The following is a 26,898-nucleotide window of genomic DNA, read 5'->3' on the forward strand; positions in this document are numbered from 1 at the left end:
TTAAAGAATTTTATCTTCCCCGTGTGTTTTATTCCTTTTTATTGTCATTTGAACTCATACAAAGACTTATCAACACAGAGCTATGCAGGACCAAGCACAGAAAGGAACAAAGGCAACCTGAAAGCTTTAGAAAAACAGGTACCATAAACCTCTGCAGATACACTAAGGCATTTAGAATTATTAGGCACTGTAACATGAACACAAAGATGTACAAAAAGACGATCCTCTGCATCTGTTAGTACACTTAACAAAATATGAAGCATTCACACACTCAGTGAGGCATTTTCCTTCATGATTCAGCATAAATGGCACTTAAAAGAAAGTAACAGGTAAACAGTAAAGAATGTTACGTCTTCTCAGTGAAACTGCTTAAAAACATTTAGAATTTAAAACATCGAAATGCAGCAATATATAAGTTCGCTAATGGATTAAGCAAGGCTAGTAAAATACATTCATTCAAGAAACAAACCAAGGACTCTCGCATGCAAAACAACATTCACAACTTGACCATTCACAAAGTAGCTCTACAACCTACAGTTTACAGGTAAATATATATTTGTGTTTTTTATTACATAAATAATTTGATTATCAAATGTGTATAAGAATCTACTTTGTAGATAAAGAGAAAGTCCAACACGGCAAAGTGTCAGTAAAATAGGGAATGTGACTAAGATAAAGACAGGTAGATAAAGAGTAGAAACCCAAATGTGGGATTTGATCAGAGTCACTGTAGGGTGACTGGCTGTCCAAGTGATGTAGGAAAGTCATCAGTCTGCCCACATTCTTCCCTTCTACAGACATAATAAACTTTAACTACATCAAAATTCACATCAATAAAACACAGGTCATGCTCTTCTTAGGAAAGCGGGTAGGATGAATCACAAGGGTAAATGACGCATCCTTGTATTTCGGGAACTTGGAGGCATATTGGTCTGTGGCATAACTGGTACATTAAGCAAATCTAAAATACCAATATTTGTGCATTTAAAATTGTGTCCCAGGAACAGCACTCAGCAGAAACAACAGTCCTCAAAGACTGTCTCACAAATACAAATGACAGTAATACATAACCATGGTACACATATGATTTTTTTTTTTTAGCAGCTTATATAATATTGCATTCATCACACCTCTCTTCCCAGACATAAAAAAACTCCACTATACAATTAGCATTCCCTCAATCACTGTTTAACATACTGCAACATAGTTTATTAAATCTACATCCATAAAATCCATGAATTTTAAATCCCGAAACTGATCAGCAGCCACTGATTTCTACAAAACTGTGGCAATGAGAGATTCCTTCCCATATACAGTATGCACAGCTATGGTCACTGTGTTCAGCTCTGTACACAATGGCACTAACAAGGGAGTGCTTAACCCACAATCAAATCACTGCCTTGCAGTCAAGCAGAAACTGGGGCTGGGTGTGTTTGCACAACTTTGTTTTCTTCTTCGATTCATCTGGAGCATGTTTTTCAGAAAAAACAAAACACTGAAATCGCAGCTTAACTGAGAAGCCAGTCTCAGTGCTCTGTGTGTGTGTGTTTGTGTATATATACGTTTTAGTTTTTCCCACAGTGCAGTTTTACTGTGCTGTACATATACTGGAATGGCACTAAATGCTTTTTTATTGTGTCTGACATACAGTGCAACTTGCATCAGATACAGAACTGTGCTGGGAAAGCACCCACATACCATCAAGGGCACCAATATACAGTATTTGGCACAGCCACTTTCCAAAGCAACATACTACATACACTGCTGCTTAGTATTCCAGTGGAAACACCAAAGGTCACTGATAGTACACAAAACAGGTCCAGTATAGGTACAGCACAGTACTGTATACTGGGCTCAATATGCGTACTGCAGAAAGTAACAGCTGCAGTTATCTCAGTAGAGGCCACTGTCATTGTTGTAGGAGCTGGAGCTGGGGAAGGTGGGACAAGGTTTATTCCAGGGCAGAGTGCCGGCCTTGTCTGCTGTGGGAAGGCTGAGGGTGCTGGCACTCTTCATCTTGTTCTTTAAACCCCAGCTGAGGAATGATGACTTCTTGGCTACTTTGCGAGACTTGGAGTTCTTGTCATCTTCATTATAGGCCAGACAAATCATGGAGTAGGTCTTAGGCAAGTTTCCACAGAAGGTTGCACTCTTGGTAGGCTATGGTACAGACAATGAAAATGACATGTAGTAAAAAAAAAAAAAAAAAAGTGTCAGTCAGTATTTTGCAGAGTTATTAATATTTTTTTTTGTTTTTACACTGCATACCAAACAGTCCTAATTATTTCATCAATCAATGAGTTATTAATCAGTTGTTAATATCCAAAATCATAAAAAAAACTATTGTGAATAGTTATGAGGGGTTGCAGAACAAGTACAGAATAAATACATAACCTAACGAAGTTTACCACCTTTTAAATACTTATAGAAGTGCATTACTTTTTAACATACTCTCATATAGTTTCTTAATTTCACTGAGGCACTGTTTCTTTCCAAATCATGCCACACTGTGGATGAGTTTAAACCTCAATGATTTCAGCTCTTTGTCCACATGTTTAGGCTACTTGGCTGGTGAACTCACACAGCAGTAATTTGTTTTAAACACACACGTAGGTCATAGTCAAGGTCCTGTTTCTCATGGGAAATGATATAAACCTTTTACACTGATACCTCCAAGGAGAAATCTGAAACTCTGGACTGAGCAATCACTTTGCACAAAGACCAATTCTGCCGTCACCATTTGTTAATCAAACAAACCTGCTGATAACCTTTCCCTAAACACATTGGACAAAACGAGGGCCTTGCATACCATGGCAGTGCTGTTGTCCATCATGCTGACCACCTGGATATCAATCCCCTCCTCGTCCACGTCCTTCAGAAGTCGCATCACGTCACTCACGCTCATCCACTTGCACTCTGTGTCACCCACAGCAACAATGTAGTCACCCTCTTTGAGGCCATCAGCCTGGAAAAAAACATGGAAAAGAAAATTGAGTTACAGGGTGAAATATCCTGACATTGTAGAAGAGTAAACATTTACAAGTCATGTTGAACTACTTTCCTTCGCCTCCCTTGAGGCAGCTGGAATCAGCCGAAAAACAACTGAAGTTTAGTCTAAAGTGGGGTTTATTTGGGGGGTGGGGTTTTTATGCCTTATTTTTTCAGAAGGCATAACTCATCATTAGCGTGCTGCAGAGCACTCCACTAACATGATTTCACATATGTCTACCTTATAATGTGATCCATGTCCACCTAAGATAGGTCAAACACTAATGACCCAGCAAGTTCTAAATAAAAATCCTATTTAATGCAGTATTTAAAGTTATGAATAGTCTGACCTAGTTAGCTTATGCAAGACTACTAATCTGTTTCTCTACATAGCTTGCAGGGCCTAATAAAAGTCTGCTCTTTGTCAGCACCTCTTAATGAGCTGTCAGACTGCTGGCTTATAGAGAGTAAATACTCCCTGATTCTTAATTAAATTAGTAGTCAGAGTAGCTGAGGAAGAGGAGGAGGAGAAGGCCTCCAAACATTCTTTGAGGCTGAAATCCTGTTTAGGCTTCCAAGAGTGATTTTATTTAATCAAAGGCTCATTGAGTAGATAAGATCGAAGCGTATTTGATATTCTGCATGGAAGCACAACTGAAAATTTAAGCTGTTAGATTTTCCACAGCAAACAAAGCTACTCCATGATTGTAATTAATATTGAGAAACCTATGCATCTGGTTTTTAATCAAATCTGCCAAGAGCACCAAAAGTGGCCAAGAGATATCTCTCCTGTGCTCTAAAAACAATGTACCTTGTCAAATTAAGATGAGAACATATGCCAACCAGTGTGTGATCATAATTTAACAGAGTATTTTCAAAAAAGGAACTTCCAAAGGACTAATGCATTAATTATGAATTACACAGATAGTTAATAAAAAAATGTAATGTTGATTGTTACATGGCACCACACTGACAGTCACTTAAAATCCTGTTCATCTACTCCTGTTCATTCAGTGGTAGGAAATAGAGTTTAACTCACAGCAGCTGCACAGAGAGGGTCCAGTGAAACCACCTGAACTGGTGAGTCTCCTTTCAGTGTGAAACCCAGGTCTCTGTCGTCTGAGCGAACCCGTATTGTCCGTGGGGCAGTCCACCGCTGCTTGGCCGAGAAGACTGACAGCGGGCCCTGTGTGGAGACAGAATGTGGATGCTGGGATTAATAAGGCTACAGGTATTCTTGACTTAAGAAGATAATATCCTGTTGAGTTTGATTTCAGTAAATGCTGCGGGGGAAACTGAAAATCCAATATAATGTCTCGGCTTGTGCCCTTAATACTCACATATTTGAGCTATATTACTGTAGCAGTAAACAGCCGGTAAAGGGCCAGAACAGTGGTTACAGTCTTGTGTATTACCAGTTCAATTCAGAGGAGCTGGAAGTCATATGACTGAAGAATTAATGGTACCTTTCACACACCTGAAATTATTTTTCCTCAAAATTTTAGCAGGAATGTCATTTTTCTGTATGATTAGGCAAAAAAGGTAGTGAATCCTTTGAACATACTGACACTCATGGAAAACCTTCTCAAAATGCTGTAGGTGTTACGCATCTATCCTTGAAAGTTGATATTTCCAATAATACTTTCCATTTAGGCTGCCCGTCTCTAACACACTTGTTATCTGCTGGGAAAATCTCTCCTCCATTGTATCCTGACACTCAGTTGTACCTAGTACCAAGACGACTCTTATCGCGCTGGCTTAGTAATCACCAGAGTGATTGTTCAGCGAGATGGTGCCAGATTAAGCTTTTCAGTCCCACATTCCTCTTCATATCTCTGGGAATATGTTCTTGCTGCTGTGACTGCTTTTGTAACCGGCACCAGACGGGTACTTATTCACCTATCTGGAAATTTCAGCTGTGACCCTAGGCCCCCCTTATGAATGATTTCAGCTTGCTTAAACTTCCCTTTCAAACAAACTGAAAAGAAGATTCCAGGGTTAGAGAGGGAAAATTTGTTAGTCACCCATCCCTCCCTACCTCTCACCACCACCATTTATGAAAGGTACAGGAACATTACTTTTTAGCATGAAAGACTCCAAACTTGGAATGCGAAAAGTTTGGGAGTTACAGGAAAATGAAGTCAACCTTCAATCTCAAGGTAAATTCACCAACTTCAGTAGAGATTTTTCCTTCAACAGAAGCAGTTAACTGTAAAAAGTTCTATTTTCTCATCTCTCTTTTAAATACCACAATAACCATGAGCAGACTTAAAGCAAGGACCAGCACCTTTGTCCATATTTAGTGTTAGTTTTGCATTTGTTACTTTGGATGAGTCCAGAAAGCTTTGGACACATTGGAGGAGTTTTCATGTGCCAAAGCTTCCAGAAGACTCATCCTTGGTTGGTTGTATTCAGAAACAACAAAAAATACACTCTGGGTGTTAAAATAAAATAAATAAATAAAACTTTTTTAGGACAAAACACAAATCCAGAGGCATTTAATGTCCTTTAATGAATAGACCAGACCAACAACCATGTATGAAACGTGTGAGTAAATCGTTAGTAACCCACGTACCAGCCTCTGGAAAAAGTCGATGACTTTCACCTTTGCAGCTGCGGGAAATTCCATCTCTGCTTTGTGTTCTGTTTTAGCTATAAAAAAGAAAGTAACAAAAATAAATTTATCACTCTATAACGTTTACCGTCAAAACCAAATTTCAACTGTTAGAGAGATGGACAGGGAGTTGGCAGTGTAAATATTACATCATCTCTACTTGGAAATAAATGCCACTTATCAAAGCTAACTGCAGCAGGTGTGGCAGACAATGCAGCTCCCTTTTATGAGCCGTTTCCTGAGAGACAGACCTCCCAAATCAACACAGTGCTTTTGCTTTGCTTTAGTGCCTTTTGTTAGTGTTAAGTGTTAGCTGTGGTGACACTAAGGTGACTGTTCGGTTTCTGTGACTACCAGAGGATGAATAGCTTTCACCTCAGTGACATTTATTGGAGACTCAAATGAACTTTAAAATCATTGACAAACGTGTCATGTTTCCTTGCATATATTTTAACTCTTATTATTATAACTTATTTAAAAACTAAACAAAAACAACTCACAGATGATGTCTGGGGCCTCCATATAATCAGTGAACTCTTCTTCATTTTCATTTTCCCTGTACTTGTTGAGTGAGCGCTGGTGACTGGCTTTTAAAATTTCCTGCAGGACCTCCAAGTTGTTGGTATTCTTACACAATCCATAAATCCTCAAAGCCTCCTCATGACCCAAGATGGCACGACGGATGTGAGCTTTACCTGCAGAGGAGGAGAAAAATTCATCAAGAAGAGTGAAGAAGACAATAAAGAGGAGAGAGGAGGGACTGAGATGAATAAGCAGAGCTATTTTGTTCTGCTTTGTGCAGTGCTTATTTTACCAGTCCGCTGACGTTCAACTTTGTTCTTTAAGATGTCCAGAGCAGTGCATCCCTCAGGAAGGCTATCATACACCTGTGACAAGGTCTTCTCCTGCTTGTCCTCATCATCGCCCGGACCCACTGAACACACAGAGAGCAAAAAAAAAAAATTAAGCAACTGGAAAGCTGTTTTATATCTCTCTTTTTAAAGCATAAATTACAAGCAGAACTATTGATAGTGATTGTGATTATTATGTGGGGTTTGCATGCTCTCTATCGGTACTCCAGCTTTGTTCCACAGCCCGAAGATCAAAGTTAAAAGTTGACAGTAGGTGTGAATGTGAGTGTGATTGGTTGTCGTTCTCTATGTGTTAACCTGTCCGGGGTATATTCTGCCTCTCACCCTATGACAGCTTAGATAGGCTCCCTGCCCCCAATCCTGAATTGGACAAGCAAATGAATGAATGGATGTTTTAAAATGCAAACTTTGTTCGTATATTCCATCATTCAATCTTCCTTTTCTGGTTCACTGGATTTTAAAGTTTTAATTAAACCTATTAAACCAAAAGCATCCAGAAATATCTTTCAGCTTCCTGAGTTTTCTGCTTAGCAGAGACAGTATAGAGAATTTATTCGGAATCGTTTGTGATTAATCTGTTTACTACAGCAATCTTAATTCAGCCCTGCTCTGTAGTCTAAGCCTCTCTACAGTCCGGTGGTTAATTGCTCTATTCTCCGTGTTCACACAGGAATCTGTTAATGAGCTGCTAAACCCAAAGCTGCTTCATTCTGTTGTTTCCTTTATTCAGTCTCGTCCCACTCACATAACCATAGCCACCCACTCTGCTCTATTTTGTTTTTGATTTATTCATTTCCAAATGTACATGTAAAGTACAAAAGGAAAAGAATAAAAACATACAGCGAAACACTGCACATCAGCAGAAAAATTGCATTATGGAGTCGACATAAAGCTGGAGGTAAGAAAATCTACTTTCCTTTACCTCACTTTATCACTCTCTCACTTGGTCCCATCTAATTATGTAGAGAGCAGTAAGAGGCTACATAACTGTTAATCCTGCAGAAGTATACAGCACTTACACTCAGTTGGGGTTTTTTTGTTTGGTTGTTTGTTTGTTTTTTTTTAAAATCACCCCAGCTGTCTTTCTTTCCCTTCTCATCATGACCTCTTTCGCTGTTTTTTTGGGGGGGGGCTCTTTACAATGGTCTGTATCTCTGTGTGTGTGCGTGTGCGCGTGTGCATGTGCATGTATCTGTGTGTGTTTGCATGCATGGATCTGTTTGTGTGTCAGACAATTTGTGAGTATCCCCAAATAGGCATTATATAAAAGCATCCAAGATGGCTGTGGTACAGGGACGTAATCTGACATGACCAACCCAATGGCCCATACAGCACTTTAAGAGATCAGATATTCCAGGGAGCTCAAGAGGCAGCCCAAATCCTGTTACATCCAGCCTTGAACTGCTGTACATATTAACAACCAAGAGCCAAATATCTACTACACACAACCTGCATGAAAACTTACTAAAGGAGAAATGTATTAACAATCTTTTAGCATAAACAGTTTTTCAGGTAAAGAATACATTTGTGTTGCCTAAGCAGAACAACACAACAGCATTTTTTTATATGCATCTATGAAGAAATAAAAACTCTCAATTTGACACATTTCCCCCAAATCCCACTAAATCAAAAATTTGAATCTCTTCTTACACTGGTGGTCCAGCAGTGCTGAAGCTACAAAGTAGTGTGCCATGGAGCGGTAGTGGTTGGTTTTAATTTGTGACATGGTGGACCAGAAAAACGGCACGTTGTCTTTTACTGGTGTCTGGATCATGCACTGATGGACTTGGTCGTAGATTTCTGAGACCTGGAAGGAAGAGGATGATAGAGTTACATTTAAAAGGGCATTAAAAGCACCAAGACAGGTACAAAAAATAAATAATAAAAGGGAATTTAACTGTGATGACATTATCACTTTACATTCACTTTAAGTACAGTAGATCTTTCTAAGTCTGGAGCAAAAACAAGAGTATTACTTGTATACAATGTGAGGACTATGTGCGGCTTTGCTGAAGTTTACCTTTGCAGCCTCTTGTGCAACTTTCATCAGAGAGTAAAACTGGTTTCGGATGCCAGGCAGCGCAATCTTCTCAAACAAGCACTCTTGAGCCTGAGCAAGCATCAGCCGAATCAGCATACTGAGCATGGCTGGACTCATGTCGTAGCTGGGAGTGTGGGTGAAAGTCTCCTTAAGGTTATTCAAGACACCTGGACAGGAAAGAGCAGCCGGCACAAGTTGAAATCTAATTATTCCAAGGAAACCACAATTAGTGCTAGTTATTTAAATCATCACAGACTTAACTGAGAGAAGAAGAAGAAGAAGAAGAAGAAAGAAAAAAAAAAACTAAATTACTACTACACTACATGGAAAATTTCCAGTTTTGGGTTCTATTTTGAAGCCTGAAGGGAGAAAGCCTGCTTTCTCTTTTCCAGCCTCAAGTCTGGGTCAGCAACATAACAAAAGCCACTTTCATGTAATCCAAGTCGTCATTTAATTCCAAGGTTGTAATGGTAATTTCAGAACAGAACCTCTCGTTTGGGATTTGGTTGGCATGAGCTATATCTGGAAGATGATAATAAGCGAGATTGTATTTATGTATCATGTCTAGCCCACATTTGACTTTGACAGTAGATTTCTGACAGTAGAAGTTTGATATTATAGTTAATAGATTGGGCATCAGCCATATCTCTCTCGCTTACTTAATTAGAATAAAGCATATATTTTGCTAGTCCACAAAACGATAGATGTGGTTCTGCTGGTACTTTAACTTCTAGTACTGACACCCTTTTAGACAGATGTTTTAAAAGGTTACAGGCAGAGCAGTGTCTTTTTGCTGTTAATATTATTTCAGTAAGATTAACTATATCTGTGTCTGCCTGTTAAACACTGAGCAAAGAAATAAACATTAAATTACTTTGGGAGAAATAAGGCCATGTCCACTCCAGCTAAGAATTTATGCCTACTGTTTGCCAGACAAAAACCTGGCAACAGTGAGTTGCAGACAGCTTAATAACAGAGCAATGCCTCAGTACAATTCGCATAAAGACTTGGCAACTCCTACAGTAGCTGGCTTCTCTCATTCACATCACCTTTTGCGTCCTTGGCTAAAGAGCCCTGCAGCAGTCGCGCTACACCTAGCATTCCTGCCTGTAAACTCTCAGCTTGGATTACTACAGGTTCTTGGTGACAATGTTCTTCATAATAACATAATTGTTTTCCTTCGCACAAACCTAAATTAAAGCCATCAAAGCAACATAGCTGAAGCAATATTCAGAGCTGTAATTATAGAGCAATACTGCCCACACTGCCAAGTCATAAATCTATCAAGAAACTTTCTGAAACCTTTGAGGGTTGGACAGCCTCTTCATGTTTTTGGTGCTTCCTGGAGCTCAGCCACATGACAAGAAACATCTACATTCATTCTCCGTCACGGAACAGAAATCAGGGTGGAAGCTGGCCAATATTCTAAAAACAAAACTGTGCTGCAGTGGTAATACTTTTCTGAGAACTGTGTTATCAGAGAAGCACTGCACGAGGGTGAAAAAAAAAGTCTTTCACTTTGAATGAAACCCTGTGCCTGGCGCTTTTTCAGCAGTTAAAAGAAGTTCTTGCTGTCACTATTTTTTTTTTTCTTCTTGGCTTTCTTTTCTTTTCTTTTCTTTTTTTTATACCTGCTCCTTTTACTCAAAGATTCATCTTTTGGTAGCAGTGTTTCAGACTACAGAGGAACAAAAATAAACATAACTTTAAGAAACAGAAGTCTGATTGTTGGCCTGAACACAGGCTGAAGAGAGAGAATTAATATGATTGCAGATCATCAGTTTATCACGTCTCTGCATACCTGCAGCTTTCTGGAAGGAAGAAACAGCCTCCTCCAGGCCAGTTAGTGTCTGTCGATTAGCACGGGTACCGATCTGAGAGTAGAGGGCGGCCATGTTGAAAAGGATACTGGCCTTCTCTAGTGACAGGTTTTGTTGACATAGTGGCACTCCTGTGAAGGAGTCATACCTAAAGGAAAGTAAACACAACATTAATGTGTTAAAAAAAAAAAAAAAAACTCATGAAGTTAAACAGTCCAAAGAATATAACACAGGGTGTATGAAGTGAAAAATATTTTTAGCAGCAATATAACAGCCTTTCTGTCACACTTTGTGTGTTGTTACATTTGCATGTATATCATATTCTTGTCTATATCACTTGTTTGAAATGCTTCAAATTTGCTTCTCATGACTAACACGTAATAAAACCTCTCTGAAAAGACTGCTTGCACTTCATTGAGACTCCTTTGTGACTCTTGAGTGTGGAATTCTTATGAAATCCAAGACAGGATTTGTCATCTGATATCACTGATAAGTTAATATGTCTCTCAAGCCGTCTACTGTTTTGCTTTCTAAACAGGATTTCTCTTCCAGGCTTGATACATGAGGAAAAAGCAGCAGGAGGTAAAAAAAAACTGCTGTCAAATGTTTTCTTTTTATTTATTTCATAATGAAGTTTCCAATCGAGTCATACCAGCTGACATGGTTTCAGGAAAGCACAGGTGTTCATGGCACCTCTTTGCTTACTTCGAAGTCACTGGATATAGTCTCACCTGTTTCCTTTCTGTCAGAGGTTAGAAAGATAAGGTGACATTTGCACTGCTTACTTTGTCAAGTTTTGCTAATTAGGAAATGACTGCAGTGTACCATGTGAAGAAGATGCCCGTCTGTCTGGTTGGGGAGAAGAATCGGCTCTCTATCAGAGGAAGATGGCTGTAGTATTTTGCAAGCAGCTCCACCCCAGCCTCACTTCGACTTGGTGTTCTGCATGCCTAGGATATGTAAGACAAAAGCATATGTTCACAAGTGGTGCACGAACACAAAAGATCATCTTTTTTCTGTGCTGCTCAATCATTATCATCTCCACTGTATTTGGTAGGTGGCAGAAATGTCAAGAATGATCTCTCACTCCACCTGTAAATTAAAATGAAGTTAACTCCGCAGCTAACTGCACAGGAAATATGTTTTTGTAGTTGACCCAGCCTGTAAAAGTTCAAGTCAAAGGATTTCATGGTTTTCTCCGTGACAGACATTTTATGAATACTGGGTATATTAAACACACCTGTCGCAGGTCCATGAAGTCAGCAATCTCATCTTCAAAAGTCTTCCCGTCTTCACTATAGTGCTCCAAGATAAAGTCCTATAAAAGACAGAAAGACAAAAAAAAAAAAAAAAATCAGCATGTAAATACAACAGTTCTTTTGAGTATTTAGGAGCTTAAGTTAAGCATACAATCTGTTGGTTACACAGTGGCTTTTCTCATTCCACCACTAAATAGTACAAAGAAGACAACCCTGTGTTGTGTAGGCTGGAGAGAATTTCTTTTCTCTCTGAGCCAGCACCATGTAGGAGAGGCTGGATTAAATTTATAGCCATATTGTGATTGTGAATACCCCCATTAAGGATGATTAACTGGAAAATGTTTATATGGATGAATAACCTTTATCTTTACTGGAATACACCCTTTACTGTCAGGAGAACTCAGGTTTCTTAGAATTTAATCATGAGAGCAACTCTTTGTACTTGGAAGCTTTTTGAATAAGGCCGCAGGTCATGAAAACTGAGGCATGATTTCAGTCAAGAAGTAGAGCAGAATTAACATGCTCAGAGATCTTTGTCAGGAAACGTCTCACATGCCCGTCAACAATCCGAAACAGGATGCGACACACCATAAACGTGCCAACTATGACATTTACAAGTGGGCTTACCCCATTTACAACAGTTCAACTTGTCTTAATAACTAGTGACCCACTTTTAGCTTTTTCCTGATCAGGTGATGTCCTGGTCATAAATGAACATTCAGTGAAATGACATAGTAACGTAACATGGCTGCAGTCATACATGTGACAGACAATATGACTGAAATACGTAATTCAAGGATACTTAGTTTCAAGGATATATATGCAAACATGCAAACTGAAAATACTGCCTACAAATATCAATCAGATTTTTTTGGGGGGGTTTTTTTTTATTTATAGCTCCATACCTATATTCCTGTTTTGACAGAAATTATAATTAAATTTTGTTTAACTGATGATCAAAAGTGGTGTTTTGCATGTACCCAAGTATGCATTTCTGAAAGCACAACACAGTTTAAGAATGCCAAGTCGAAACTTTAGATGTTTCTTTTGTACCTTGAATGGAGTAGAGAAGTCAACTTCTTTTGTCTCCTTCAGGCCCAGAGCAATGAGCGGAATGTTGGCAGAATCTCTGAAGGCAACAAAGACAAATATGTAGGTGATCTGTGTAATCCATATGATATAAATTCACAGCAAATCAAACACATGATAGCAGGACAGTGGGACTTTTCATTAAAAAAAGGGGACAAAAAAATTCAATACAAGTAAGGACAAATAGAAAATATACCAGTGCAACAGATCGATGGTTAAAAAGACATCTCTATGGTTTGTGTCAACATATCAACCAGGAAACACCCTTTGAAAGCACACCAAGCCTTAGTGGGTATATCATGTCAACACAGTTAGATTAGTAAATATTAAATCACACTAGTCCCATCAGTGGCAGCTTTGTTGTTGAGAAAGTTGGCATTTCTGTATAATCTTAGTGAAGTTTAGTTTCATAGGAGGTACTGTACAAAAGGATTAGGCAGATGGTGTTGTGAAAAATCTGTTAGGATTTAAAGGTGAATGAGGCCTCCCATGTCCCTCACTGTTGATTAATTATTCAGGAGTTGCAGCTTTGCTTTAGTCTGTCTTTCTTCTGGCTACTAGCGGGTTTTAACCTCCGATTATTGCAGCCTGGCAAATAGTAAACAGAGGCTGCCATAAAACACTCATAAAACACACTGTTTTGATCTCAGCTACAACCTTAATGGTTTGGAAATTTTCTAGTTTTATGGGGGTCCTTGTTAGTGAAAGATGGAAAGCAGGTTCAGCTTGTTATCAGAGCTGAGAGACTATAACCTGACAGAAACATGCTGCTAATCACAGAGGCATCATTAAAAAAACTAAACTCTCTCTTTTCCTCAAAGCAAAATAATGAGCTGTTATTAAAAATTGTATTTAAAAAAAAAAAAGAACACCCACTTCTGGAATTGCCTGATACAAACTTCAGGCTCAAAACCACTTATGTTTAAAAGGATTAATTAACGATCTCAGACCTCATAAGAGACATGATTTTCTGTAAATTCACATCAAAAGGAGTGGAGGTGAACTACTGTGCACTGTTATTGCAAAATAGTATTCTTTACACGAGATGTTCAACACTCAGTGATAAGACAGCATTCCTCTGGCATGCTGACGTGCCAGAGGAAAACCTCATTCATCAGTAACACTGGCAGAGAGATAGGCTGCAGTGTAATCCATTAGTCCTTGTAGATGAGATCACTCTGGACTTTTCTCTGGCTTGGCAGAGGTGGGTCCATTTTGGTTGAGAGTATCTGTTCCACAGGGAATCTGGAGGGAAAATGTTACAAGCCTCTCAGAGACTCGCTCCTCCTCTCTCTCACACACACACACACACACACACACACACACACACACACACACACACACACACGCGAAACAGACAAGTAGTAGTCAAGGGAAGCTGTGGGTTTAGCTACACAGAGCCAAGCACTTCTTAAACCCTTTAAAGCAAAAGGTTTCAGGCTGTTGCAATCTGTTCTGACTTCTTAGTATACACCAACTAAGAAGATCTCTTAACCTGTTTAACTAGAACATGTCAAAGAGACTAAGAAGTCAGTGTGTACTCAGTTTGGATAAGTTGTTAGCAACCGGCTGATGTTAATGAATACTAATCTTCCACTAAAGGAGGGACAGATGAAAACATATATTAAAATAATTTTATAAAACTAAAAACATGTGATTTTATGGGTTCAGGAGTGTTAACTTCATAAAACATTGTTATTAATATTAACTAAATTTATCTGAAGTTCTAAAACTCTGATTATATTTATTACGGAGTTATTAAAGTATTAGCAATTGGTGTCAGAGGTCACAGCTGAGCTGAGCATCTGGTATCTTTGTGTATTCTGAACAATAGACAAGAGCAAATTATTCTCTCTTACACAGCAAAAATGAATACGGTGGCCTGCAATGCTGACATATTATCTTACTGTTTTCATTAGTAATCACTTTAATTGTGCTGATTCAGAAATGTTCTAGGAAAGTTCATGAACTTTACACAAAGGAACTGGACAAATCAGCAACACTTTGGTACTGTGAGTGACACTGACGAATCATTTACACTCATACATTGAAATAATGAGCAGTGCTAGTGAGTCCATTTCATTTTTACTTCATAATCTATCAGTGATGAGCCAGGTTTCTTTTTCCTCAATAGGGCAGTTCAGAGAGAGCAGAACAAACAAATGTAAATTACATGTACTGCCATCAGGCCACAGACTGTATGGCGCTTTGTGTTATGCATTGCCTCATGCCACAAAGGAGCTGAATCTAAGAAATAACCACAGAAAGACACTATACAAAGGATAGTAGACTAGTGGGAAAAGCATAGACTGTTGGATACAGGTGTTGTGTTTCTGTACTTAAGAGTGAGGTTGTATTTCAGGCTGAGAGGAGGAGGCTAACTCTCCATTGTGGCTGTACAGCGTCATCCCTATGAGACACCTGTTAGGCAATGACATGAGAGGACTTTCTCAACATATCTAATATTCTCCAGTTTAGACTTCCCATACACCTGTGCATGAGGGGCTTGTTGACGATGAGAGCACTATGGACCTAAATGGGTTTTATTTTAAGCAGACCCACAATGACAGTTTCAGAGGTTTCCTATTGTGTGTGCCGTGAGCAGGTGCTTCTCTAATAGTCTGATAAGGAGACTGAAGAGAGGCTGTTTGTTCCAACACTAATGAATCTGATCCTATGAGACTGATCATGCTGGGACTAACAATTATACCGAGAGGCAGCTGGTGAATTTGGAGGATCTAAATAATCTTACTGGCTGATACATGAGGTTTTCTTGATGTCCACAAAGAGAAGGTTTTTTTGCATTTAGGGCAAGATACAAACTACCACAAGCAACACCAGTGTAAAACACATAATACACTCAATATTTGCCTCCCTAGATTCCTAAGAGCAAAGTTCATTGTCCTCCCTGCCTGGTACCCTGCAGACAGGAAACCGAATTTATTACAACCAGGTTGAAGCCTCCTGGTGCTTACAGCACTGAGACTCTGCAGACCAAACAAACTAATCTGGGCTTACTGTGGAGCCAACATGAGTTGGCATTTTAGGTTTTATAAGGTCATCTGCAGATTTATGTCAGAAATTACAACACTGCCCTAACTAGGCCTTTGGCTCAACAAATCGCTACAACAGTCTTTACAATAGGAAATACACAGTTGGATATTAGAAGCATTACACCTTGTCACCTCAACAACCTTGTTAATTTGCTCAGGATTTTGTTGGGCAAGGATGGGAGGACATAGAGTGAACCCTAATAACAAATCATATGTAACACAGACTGCTGTACCTCTACTGGGTGTGCATGTTTTATTTTATTTATTTGTTTCTTTGTTTGTTTGTTTGTTTGTTTGTTTGTTTGGGGGGGGGGGTGTTTTTACACACAGACTTGTGTACCATGAATTTACCTCCCAGCACTGACGGTAATGTCTTGAGAGATCCTAATAAGACACCCAAATATTCTCATATCATCCCTCCCTACTAGCCACACTGTTCTTTGAGAATGAGCATTCATCACTGATCACCACACGCAAGTGGTCAGAATGGAGTGGGCATGCTACTGGGTGAGCTAAAAACAATGCCACCGAGCTTCCCAGGGAACAAACTCATCAGTCAAAATTAAATCAGTTATGTGTTTTTGTTTTTTAATAATGATTACACTTCATATTTTAAAAATGGAAAACTCCACAGTTGTTTCATTTCTTTCTGGAATAAACCCTACCCCATGATTACTTTCAGTCACCCAATTAATATTCTTTACCCACAACTGGCTTAAACTTGTTTGGTTACTTCGTAGCCACAAGGAAGTGTACTATTTGCAGCACAAACAGATGCATCTTCAAATAAAAATCTGTCACCACTTCCTCATCAAGTCCTTTGTGTCTTACCAAAGCTTCATTCACAGGTGAGTGAGAGAATGATAACATGCATCAACTTCCTTTATCCAAACCTTATAAATCTGACAGGTGTATTTGGAAAGAAAACACTAGAATCTTTCACTGTCACACACCCATACGACACACACCTGACCGTCACGCTGAGTGAGAGAATGCTTTTTGCCAAATGATCATCTTGGCTTGCATACATATTCAACTCAGTGTTTCCTTGTTGCTCTGTGCATTGTGTTGCAAAACCTGATATTCCAGTTTAACAACAACACCACTGTCTTGCACGTTGTCTTTGTGGTTCCTTCTTAAACTTCCACCCCCACCTTTTCCTCCTCTGTCATCAAGAGGCTTTCGTTTGAAAGAGTGCCAGAGCCATCTGTCTCTTGTAGGCTGTGAATGTGTGTCTGTTGTCTTACATCTCTATTTTAGTGGTAATTCATAATTTTTCTTTGTGAGTTTGGATCAGTGGTCACCTCACCACAAGAGAACTGGGACCAAAATCCTTTGTGTTGAGCTCCTGGAGATGTGTGGACATTATAGCATGATATCTATTTGACAGTCTCCTTACACGAACTTAATGTAAAACTAAACCTTCAATTATTCTGAAAATTGTAAGAAATTATAGTCTATTGCCAGCAGGTGAATTGCTACTCACAAGAAAACTACCATCCATTTTATACTGGTGAAATCAACACAATAAAAGTCTATGTGGTGAACAATCTAGGCCACAAAATGAGTTGCAAATGTGAGGTCATAAGAGACATGTATACCTCTATCCTTCATCCTTCTACAAGTCCACAGTTCCTTCATTCTAAAACTGTTTTTAAATTTTGAACTGGAGCAGTAGAAAAGAGAGGAGAAACATTTGTACTTACTGGTTGTTCTGGTAAACCTCCACAGAGCTGTTGAGACCTTCCAACTCACTCATCAGAAGCTGAAGGTTTGAGTTAACGTAGCTCAACTCCAAAAGAACCATTTCTTTCACCTTGCTATTGGATGTAGCCCTGCAAACAGGTGATTGTAGAGAGAGAAAGATCGAAGGGGAAAAAATGGAGAAGGAAAAAAAAACAAAAAACAAACAGATCAGCCTTGTTATTATCCATTCTGGCTTAGCCAAACCTTACTGCAGCTGATTATTAAAACAAGCGTGTCTCCTCTGGTATTCTGGACCACAGATCTGCGTCACTGCGGCCCACTGTACACTTGCTCTACTCTTCGGCACGCATGCTTGACAGATGTCTCAGACTATGTACATGTCACTAATGTAAGAGGACTGCACAGAGGTCACCTAGGATCTGGTCAAGGACACGTGTGTGTAAATGTTAGTCTCTGATTTCCCTGCTTTTAAAGCCTAACCATTCTGAATGAAATACACCTAGAAAGGAGACCCCTTTTGAATCCCACTAGTCATTAACTTCCATGTGACCATCTGCTTCTGCAACAATTATCATTACTTGCACACATTTAAATGTTTAAAATGTAGTTCGCATTTTTTTAAGTTAGAAGGATCAGTGCACTAAATGTGCCGTTTGCATACAGCTTTGTGTACGTGTGTGCATGCAGGATGTCTATAACAAACAAATGGATAAGGTGTGAGCATTTGCTGCATAGCAGAGATAACCCTGCACCAATACCTCTGCATGTTTGTTAGTGCTAACATGCATGCACAGAGTGGATGGAACCTTTGTTATGTAGAATTTATGTTACGTTGTCAGTATGTGAAAACAACCTGCAATTAATGCGCATTCATGGAGACACAAGATAACACAAAAACACACACACACACACTATGTTTATCTACGTTTTACAGTGAATCCTAACGAGTAACCTGTCAGTCATAATTAATGGGACACTCACACATACCCATCCCCACCTAAAACCTGTCAGTCTCGAGACTTTTTAGAACACATCTGTCACCTGATCTCCGTCTACCCTGTAATTACCGAGGATTGCATTTTTTAGACATGAAAGGTGACATGTAATGAAGTCCTACAAGGCAGGGGTTGGAGGGAAAAAAAACCTGCTTAACCTAAGGGTAAAAGAGCAGGTACAAAATAACCACCCACCAGAATTAACCACTGCAGGTTCAGTGGATTCCCTTTGTACGACATGAAGCTAATAATATCCAGCAGTCTGGATTTTGTTCAGTCACACTGTAAAATACAAAGGTCACCACATGCTGGATTTTAACTCCACACTTCATACTCTACCACAGCCTGCATCACTTCCTGTTGGCCTGCTAAAGGGCTACTGAGGAGTTTGGTCTGCGGAACAGATCATGGTAGTGGAGGAAGAGATCCTATGGTTTGGACAGAACAGATGTCTGCTAGCCCAGAGGCTATTATTAATATGTCATTTGAATATCTAATATCATCCTGCAGTGTGTGGGAATCCAACTGTATGCCAGCATCTGTGGTTGTCTCTATCCACTTCTTTGGAAAAGCTTTTTACACTTTTGGCAGATTGGCAGTGTGCTGTATTCTTCCCTCAGGGGCAGCTAGCTGGTGGAGTTTTATAACTAAAAGCTTTAAAGGGGAACTCCACCAATTTTACATATACATTTTCATTTTAGTACAATAAGGGTTGCCATGATTGCCATCTGCAACTATAAAGCAAATGTGAAAACACTTTAAAATAAAAAAATAACCTCAAACCCCTTGTTCCAAGTGGGCTGTATAGCAGGTTAATTTATCCTTTATCCTGCTAGTTTACAGTTGCTTCATTCAGTACAGACCAGGCGGGATGGTCTGTAAAGTTCCAATATTGGAAATTTTGGGGGTTTTTTTATCCTGTCTTGGTCTCTGCTGTTTAAATTTTGAGAAGAGAGACAAGAATAGAAGAGAACCAGTCTGACCAGACTGACTTTTGCTGAAAGGGAGGAATGCAGAGCAAAGCAGAAGAAAAGAAAGGAGGCAGAGCACATAATGGGTGTCCTTGTGGGATAAGATTGCCAGGATATGCACACTCTCACACACACAGATGGAAGAGCAGAGGTAGACCTCGGGTTAGATTGCATATGATTTAAGATCTTTAAAAAAATAGAGCAGAGAGAATACCTATAACTCAGAAGTAAATCCATGCTGTTTTCTGGGCTGCAGGTGGGTTGGCAGAGGGAGACACACACATACAGACACACACATTTTCCTCTGACCTTGCCTGGTCAGAATATGTCAAGTACTAAAGGAATGTGCAGACTTCAGAGGCTGACGGCAGGCTTAGACAGACCTAAAGACCATGCAATAACTGTGGTATCCATGTACAGCAGTATTATCAGACAAAAGGAAAGAGATTTCTTATCTTGTGCCACCACAGTCACGAGCACAGTGATGAAAGACAATGATTCACTCTCCAAGAGAAAAAGCAACCTTTCATCACAAGGTGCTTTCTGACATTCATACCACTAAACAACATCCTGGATGACAAATTTGCATTATCCTTAAAGTCCATAAACACAAGGCAGATCCTCTAACAGGTAGACCCCAGCACAGAAAGCCTCAAATAAACACTCATCTTATGAAGTTTATCATTCATGTGTCAGAGTTGTAAACTCAGCTGTGGAAAGTTTTAGGCTTAATTTCTCACATCTTGCTCTCTTGATTCCTTATAACCACTATAATAAAATGGATAAAAGTAAAGAATAAAGTAAAGAGTTCAGTAGATCCTCCTTAATCACATGTCACTGAAGCTCTTTGTTTTCAGATTACAAGGAATCTCTGCGAGATTGTTATCTACCACTACCATTTACCCCGTGTCATTTCAATTCTCACCACCATAAATTCACAACAGCTCATGACAGAAGTGAGGCCAGACATGTCAACCGCAACAGTCCCCTGCAATGCAGTGACAAAGGCTAGCTATACTGATGTAACATATGCAAAACTACATGTGTGCTTGGATTCTTAAACCTATCATAGACTTTGCTCTCCTCTTTAAATATGTGCACTTTAGAATTAATCAGCTGCTACTTAAAAATATATATATCCACTTTAAGCACACGCACACAGTAAACCCATATATTATGTTGCAAGCATGTATCACTTTGTTCTTACTTGAGCAGATTCTCAGCTCCAGCCCTCATCCTCATCTGTCTGATGATCTGCTGGTTAAGACTGGCTCGTGTGTTCTGCAGTTTGCTTCGTCCAGTCTGTGCGAACGGGTTGCAACCCTGAAACACAGAAAGGAAGAAATGAGAAAAAAAGAAGAAAAAAAACAACAAAAGCCTTCTGAAAATGTAACAAATGGAAAGACTTAATGCGACAACAGAACAGTTTCCCAATCAGAGAGAAACATTGTTGGATGGCAACAATGGCTTCTCTCCTTGCTCTTCTGTAGCACTTGGACAACTACAAAGCTTCTGATACCAGAAATTTTGTGCCTTCCCAGCAGATTCTGCATGTTCAGAACTTCAACTTCAATTTACTCTAGAATATCTATTATATTATTACTTATTCAATGTGATAAAATATTTGACACTCTTAAGGTTTCAACATTTTTGTTTTTGTTAAAATTTTAGGGCTATTACATTATTTTTAGTTTTTGACGTAAGAAAAAAAATTACTCAAAGTTGGTTGTGGAAAGAGCTTTGCCTTATTATGTAATATGGTGTATTCAATTAAGGTACCTGCTCTCATTTTCCATGATAATGGACCCACATGGACTATAGCGGTACCATGTGTCCTTGACTTTATCACAAACACACCGATCTAAATAATTTTAAAGGTTGCCATTTACAGCAGCTCAGATAAACTGGCTCCAGGCATTCATGCTCACTGACTCACTGAACAGGAGAGGTGTGGTCTGTGGTTTATTTTGGTTAGTGAAAACAGCGTGATGTGAAGAGACCAGTCAGCACAGTAAAACCAGTTAGATTACAGTGATCAGCATGGGACACCTCTAAGCTGAAATGATCTGACTCACTCTGAGGTCAGCAAAAGAATGAGCTTCAGTTTCTCTTGTAATAAGTAATAAATGGACATAGTATGTTTAATTTCTCTGTCCCTTTTTTAAGGTCAACAATAAGGCACAAGCTTGGATTATGTGATTTTTTTTTTCCATAACAGGGAGGATTCCCACAATCATGCTCAGCAGGGGAGGAAACAGACGGAGTAAATTTTACCAAAAATTTCAGAGTAATGTTTAAATGACCGTTACACTGTACAATATAAATGAACATATCTGCATAACAGCTGAAGACGATACGTGCCCTGTACCTCTGATTAAGGTTTTGAATCTAACAGCCAAACTCAAAAAAAAAAAAAAAACTTAATTAGTTACGTCTGAGATGTGTAGGATCACCATAGCAACAACAGCATAATACCAAAGACAAAATATTATTATAAACTTAGGAGTCTGTAAAAATACTTATGAATGCTTTGAATGCAGTCACCATCTCTTCACTGATAATGTGACAGTTGTTCACTGCCTTCCCACTAACTAAACTGACTTAATTCACCTAATAAGATGTTGAGCAAAAGGCATATTTTGTGACAAAAGCAGAACCCACACTTTGTTAACACTTTAATTAGTTCACAAGGCTCTCCGGTAATGCTTTGTTATGTCTGCCACAAAAATACCTTAAATATTCTTATTTATTACATTTTTTCAAAGTGAGGTTATGGATGTACGTGCTGCTCTGTCACACCTGCCAGATATTTTACAGATAACTGAGTCTCAAGTCGATGTTGATCTCAGAGACTTCCTGTAAAATGAGTAAGCAAAGGTATTTGTCTTGAGTACAAATTTCAACACTGCAAGTCAAGTGGCTTCAACAATAACAATCACATTTAGCATAATATTTTAGTCACAGTATAATGTACTCTCGAAACCAGCCTGCCATAGTTACTTGGTTCATCCTGTTCAAACACTTGAACCACCTGAGGGTGTAATGATTAACCATTTATACAAATAAAAGTCTTGTTAACTACACAATAGAGGAGTATTGAAACTATCAAGGGTGTGGCAAAACACAACAGATAATTGTAGAATGACGGCAGGCTGAAGACGTTTTGTCCTGCCACGTCAATCGTGACATCACCAGCGTGGTGTATGTACCAGGACAAAGGAGTGGCTCAAGTATGATAGTAACCATAGCAGGACATTTTCCTACGCATACTTTGTTACTATGCTACAAAACTTTTTGAAATCCTATTAAGTGACACATGGAACTAAACCACTTGGCTGCTTATGCTGCTGCTGCCCTTACTAACCCACTGATGCGCACACTGAACTGAGCCCCTCCTACCCACTGGCATACTTGAACAGAACAGTCTTTCTCTACAAGTGTTCAAAACACTTCATTAGAGCAAAACACAAAGGCAGCGCAGTCCATTACCATATCCATCAAACGGCAAATCAATCTGGTATTATATAACTGACTCTTCATAAAGAACATGTGGAGCAATAATTCATGGGATAGTTGGTTTATTCAAGTGCTGATTAGGACTGGCAACGAGCCAGGGAGAGGCTTCAGCCATGACCCAGTTCTGGTAGCAACAGACTCACAGCTCCTGCTCAGTATCATTTAATGATGACATGAATAATGACAAGTTGAAAACTTGTATTTTCCCTAAATGACTCTTCAATCTGAATCCATTCCAAGTCTGCATACTGCCCCCAAACAGTGTGTTCTTGTTTCAATCCAAAGATATGCTTTTATTTCAGGGGAACTACTGTATGAGTAAATATTTGTTTATGGCTTCATCTCATTTGTCGTTTTCCAATACAAAACTCTACTGAGGAAATCTAAGTGTGCCTCCAAGTCAGCTGAGCTTGTCTGGTTTGTGAACCAGGACACATGTTGTCAATTTGTGTCTGTGGTCTGGCTGAAGGACACCCTCAGGCCAGATGCTACGTCAATCCTCTCACTGGCCAAGGAGGATAAGGAGAAGAAACATGCCTATTCGGCTTTTTGTTCTGCCATCTTTCCATTCTGCAGCCCGAACAGTCGGAACCCAGCCAGCTGGAGGTTAAACGGTGGATGGCTAGGACGGAAGCCCCGAACCACAACAGCTCCCTGGAGCATCCGCTGGACCCAGTGAGGCCTTGTAAATCATTACACTCATTTTCACCCAAGAGTGAGAGAGGAGCTCAAAAAATGGAGGCAAAGATCGACTCGACTTCACTTAGTTAAAATTTGACCAAAAGTTTCCAAATTGCAAATCTCTTCAGCATGACAAAATGAGGGCACAGAACTCATTACTGTGTGGTTTTAGCAAATGTGCAAGCATTTTTATGCCAAGGCCATGAAAGTAAAACACATGAATGTTCAATACAGAAATACACCGAACTAAAAGAAAGAACTAAAAACTTAAAAAGTAGGTGGTTGTAATTTCTGAAATGCCTTGTAATAATAATAATAACAATAATAATAATATTTTGGAGGCTCTATAGTCTCCGATCATGTCTTGTGGCAGTGCCAGACCCCGGCTCCCACTGACCTTTTTATAGACAGAGGAAGTGCAACACAGAGCCTAAATCCAGACAGCGTTCAGAAGGGGATTTGGTGGGATTGAAAGAAACAAAGGCTGTGTTCAGATGTCCATCTAAACAAGCTTTTTCTACAAAACACATTTCAGTTGTGGATACCAGTGTAAATGTAGAGGAATGAGACACAGACCACAGCATGGCAGTCGGGCAACCCAGTAAAAACACATTAGATAATCACTCTCTCACTGCCAGCTGCCTTTCTCATGACCTCAAACTGGACAGACTTGGCGCTCTGGAAAATGCTACAATCCCAGGTACTTGAAAAGGTGAAACCAGTTGGAGAGGTTTCTCTGCTGATCCTCATGCAGGGTTTGTCAATTATTGTGCAATGACAATTCACAAGCTTATTTACAGCATGAAACTGTCTCAGTTACACTAATACAGATGTAGAGGTACTTGTTTTATCAAAGTCCCATCTAAATATGTATATTTTACATCACTCTGCTGCTCACAGGAACTGTGAGATACAATCATTAAAAAGACCAAAGGTTTGCGCTTTACTTGGCTATCAATTTCTCATTTCTCTTAAACACAATGATCTTCTTTTTTTTTTTCTTCAAACAAAGTAATAAAAAAAAAAAAACACCATCTGTTAGATGCCTCGGCAGTAAGGCTAAACTGACCAAAGTCCACCAGAAAGGTCAACAAATTCTTTTAACTATCAATCATCCTCACACCTCCCTGACAACAAACAGAGAGTTGATGATGTTGACTGTGGGATATTTGGCCGCGGCTCCCAGTATCAACAAGTGCACGAAGTACAGCTATTCTGGGTGTAACACACACACACCCACGTCCATCCACGGACACCTGAAGCTGACAATGCTGTGGTTTCTGCTGCGGCTGTTGGTGACAGATAAGGAGCAGCTTTTTGTACTAGAAAGACTGAAATCAAGCCTCAACTTATCGATTTTTATTACATCTAATACACTACAGAATAATTTACAATGATTAGCTAGTTTCTTAATAAAGAAATGAAATGGGAAGAAAAATATAATAGTAACTAATTACTCTTTAAGTGGGAAGCGGAAACAATAAGTTGAATATAAAAAAGGGTGGTTCATTGGGAAATGTTAATTGTCTTAAACATTAGCACGGGCCTTAATAAACGTTTGTTTTAATAAGTTAAAACAATAGCACGTCAACAACAAGCCTAACCTTAAGTCACTATTTTCCCAGGTTAAACTTGACAGTATACGCTGGATACGTTACTGTAGGGATACTTGTCCTGCTTTTGTTCTCAAAGTGAAAGGACGAGAGACAAAAACTCACCTTTTTGAAATAATTTTTGTCTCCGCCGCCATCGTTGATGCCATTTGGTAAAAGAGCGTCCGTCATCCTGAAGGCACGCACTCCGAGAACCTCAAGAGGAGAAAAAAAATGTATTCTTTTTTAATTAGCCGCTTTTAACAACAGGTGAGAACCTCTCTACACCACCAATATGACTGCTGCTCTAACTTCTCTTCACTCAGTCAGAGATTTTTCCAGTAGGAAACTAGAAGCTCCGCCCACACAAACAGAATGGGTGGTGCTTTCACGGCCCAAAAAAAGCTCAGCGGAAGGCACCTGTTCAGTTCAGGCTCTCCGGAGTGCATTATGTGAGACGGCTAGATCTAAGATAAAATGTTGTTACGCAAAGTGTAATAGTGAAAAGAAAAACAAGAAAATATATCGGTCTTTTAACTCTTGTATTGCTCTCAAGGTCTTATTTATAATTTTGATGCCTCAGGACTGAATTTATAATATAAATTGATGCTATAAAACCATTAAAAACTATCGTACAATGAAATTGGAGAAATCTGAAATTTTTCCTTTTCTTTCTATTAAATTCTATAGTTTTGCTACAGTCCGTTTTTAATTGTTTTCTATTAATATCTGTCCCACCATCATCTAAATTTCCCAGACCTGTCTGACCAAAGGAAATCAAATGTTGAGCTAATACAAAAGTATTACATGAACATATTAAGTATTAAAGTACTGTAACACTGTAAAATACTAGCAGTAGTAGTTCAACATAATACTCGTTCATTTTTCAGTTTCTAGTTTTTGTTCTAAGGAAATTTTTTGCAGAGTGACAGTTATCTATGTAAAACTATGCAAAATAGTTCCTTCAACATAAACCAATGCAGAAATGTGCCTTTGGCAACGGATCTGTTGTTCAAAATGTCCTACACACCAACACCAGACAAGGATATAATAATGTGTGGGAAAACCTGAACCCCTGAATACTACAGTGAGGACATCCCATGGTTACGTTATGTTTTGTTGAGCCATATGAGTTATTTATCCTCTTAGAGGGAATGATTACTAAAAATTACAAAGCTGCTGTCATTCATGAGCTTTATTATAGAATACAACTTTTTTTTTCTTTTCTTTTCTTTTCTTTTCTTTTCTTTTCTTTTCTTTTCTTTCTTTTTTTTTTATCAATGGAACATGAGATGATGTGGCCAACAGCCTATAGGCCACCTGGTGGTGTTGTTTCATTTTACTTTTCCACATGCTGTATACAGGCTGTATGTAATACTTGGAAGAAATCAGTGTCTGGCACATATTTCATTACATCACTATTATCACATGAATGATTGTCGCAGTTGTGTCTCTTTCTTTAAGATTCTTCCTTTAAAGAGAAAAATGTTACCCCTAGGCTTTTCTGTTTTAGAATTCCTGAACTGTATGAATTTGAATATGTAATTTAGCGTCATATTATATCACAGCTTTCAAAAGTTCATTACCTGAAGTTTATCTGTTTTTTAAATGCTAAAATAAAACAGTGTATGCAGTTTCCTTTGCTGACATGTAGGCTGGCAGAAAGAGGGCACTTGGGGAGAACAGATGATGTGAAATAC

General features: G+C 39.0%; 1 protein-coding gene across 2 annotated transcripts; it reads right to left on the reverse strand.

Annotated features, from left to right (window-relative positions):
• Positions 1-25,522, reverse strand: rhpn2 (rhophilin, Rho GTPase binding protein 2). Of its 2 annotated transcripts, none has more exons than XM_031746507.2 (15): positions 25,325-25,522; positions 20,617-20,732; positions 17,443-17,571; positions 12,648-12,723; positions 11,576-11,653; positions 11,161-11,285; positions 10,317-10,483; positions 8,495-8,682; positions 8,125-8,281; positions 6,417-6,536; positions 6,103-6,297; positions 5,594-5,640; positions 4,028-4,174; positions 2,810-2,965; positions 1-2,160 (listed from the first exon to the last, which is right to left on the reverse strand). In XM_031746507.2, the coding sequence occupies exons 1-15, from the start codon at positions 25,388-25,390 to the stop codon at positions 1,894-1,896; spliced, it is 2,034 nt and encodes a 677-aa protein (XP_031602367.1). In that variant the 5' UTR covers positions 25,391-25,522; the 3' UTR covers positions 1-1,893. The 2 variants fall into 2 exon arrangements, with proteins under 2 accessions (XP_031602367.1, XP_031602366.1); XM_031746506.2 differs by having other exon boundaries at positions 5,564-5,640; positions 25,325-25,390.
• Positions 25,523-26,898: the final 1,376 nt, after the last annotated feature.

The sequence above is a fragment of the Oreochromis aureus genome, linkage group 1 (genome assembly GCF_013358895.1).
Source record: "Oreochromis aureus strain Israel breed Guangdong linkage group 1, ZZ_aureus, whole genome shotgun sequence".
Lineage (NCBI taxonomy): Eukaryota > Metazoa > Chordata > Actinopteri > Cichliformes > Cichlidae > Oreochromis > Oreochromis aureus.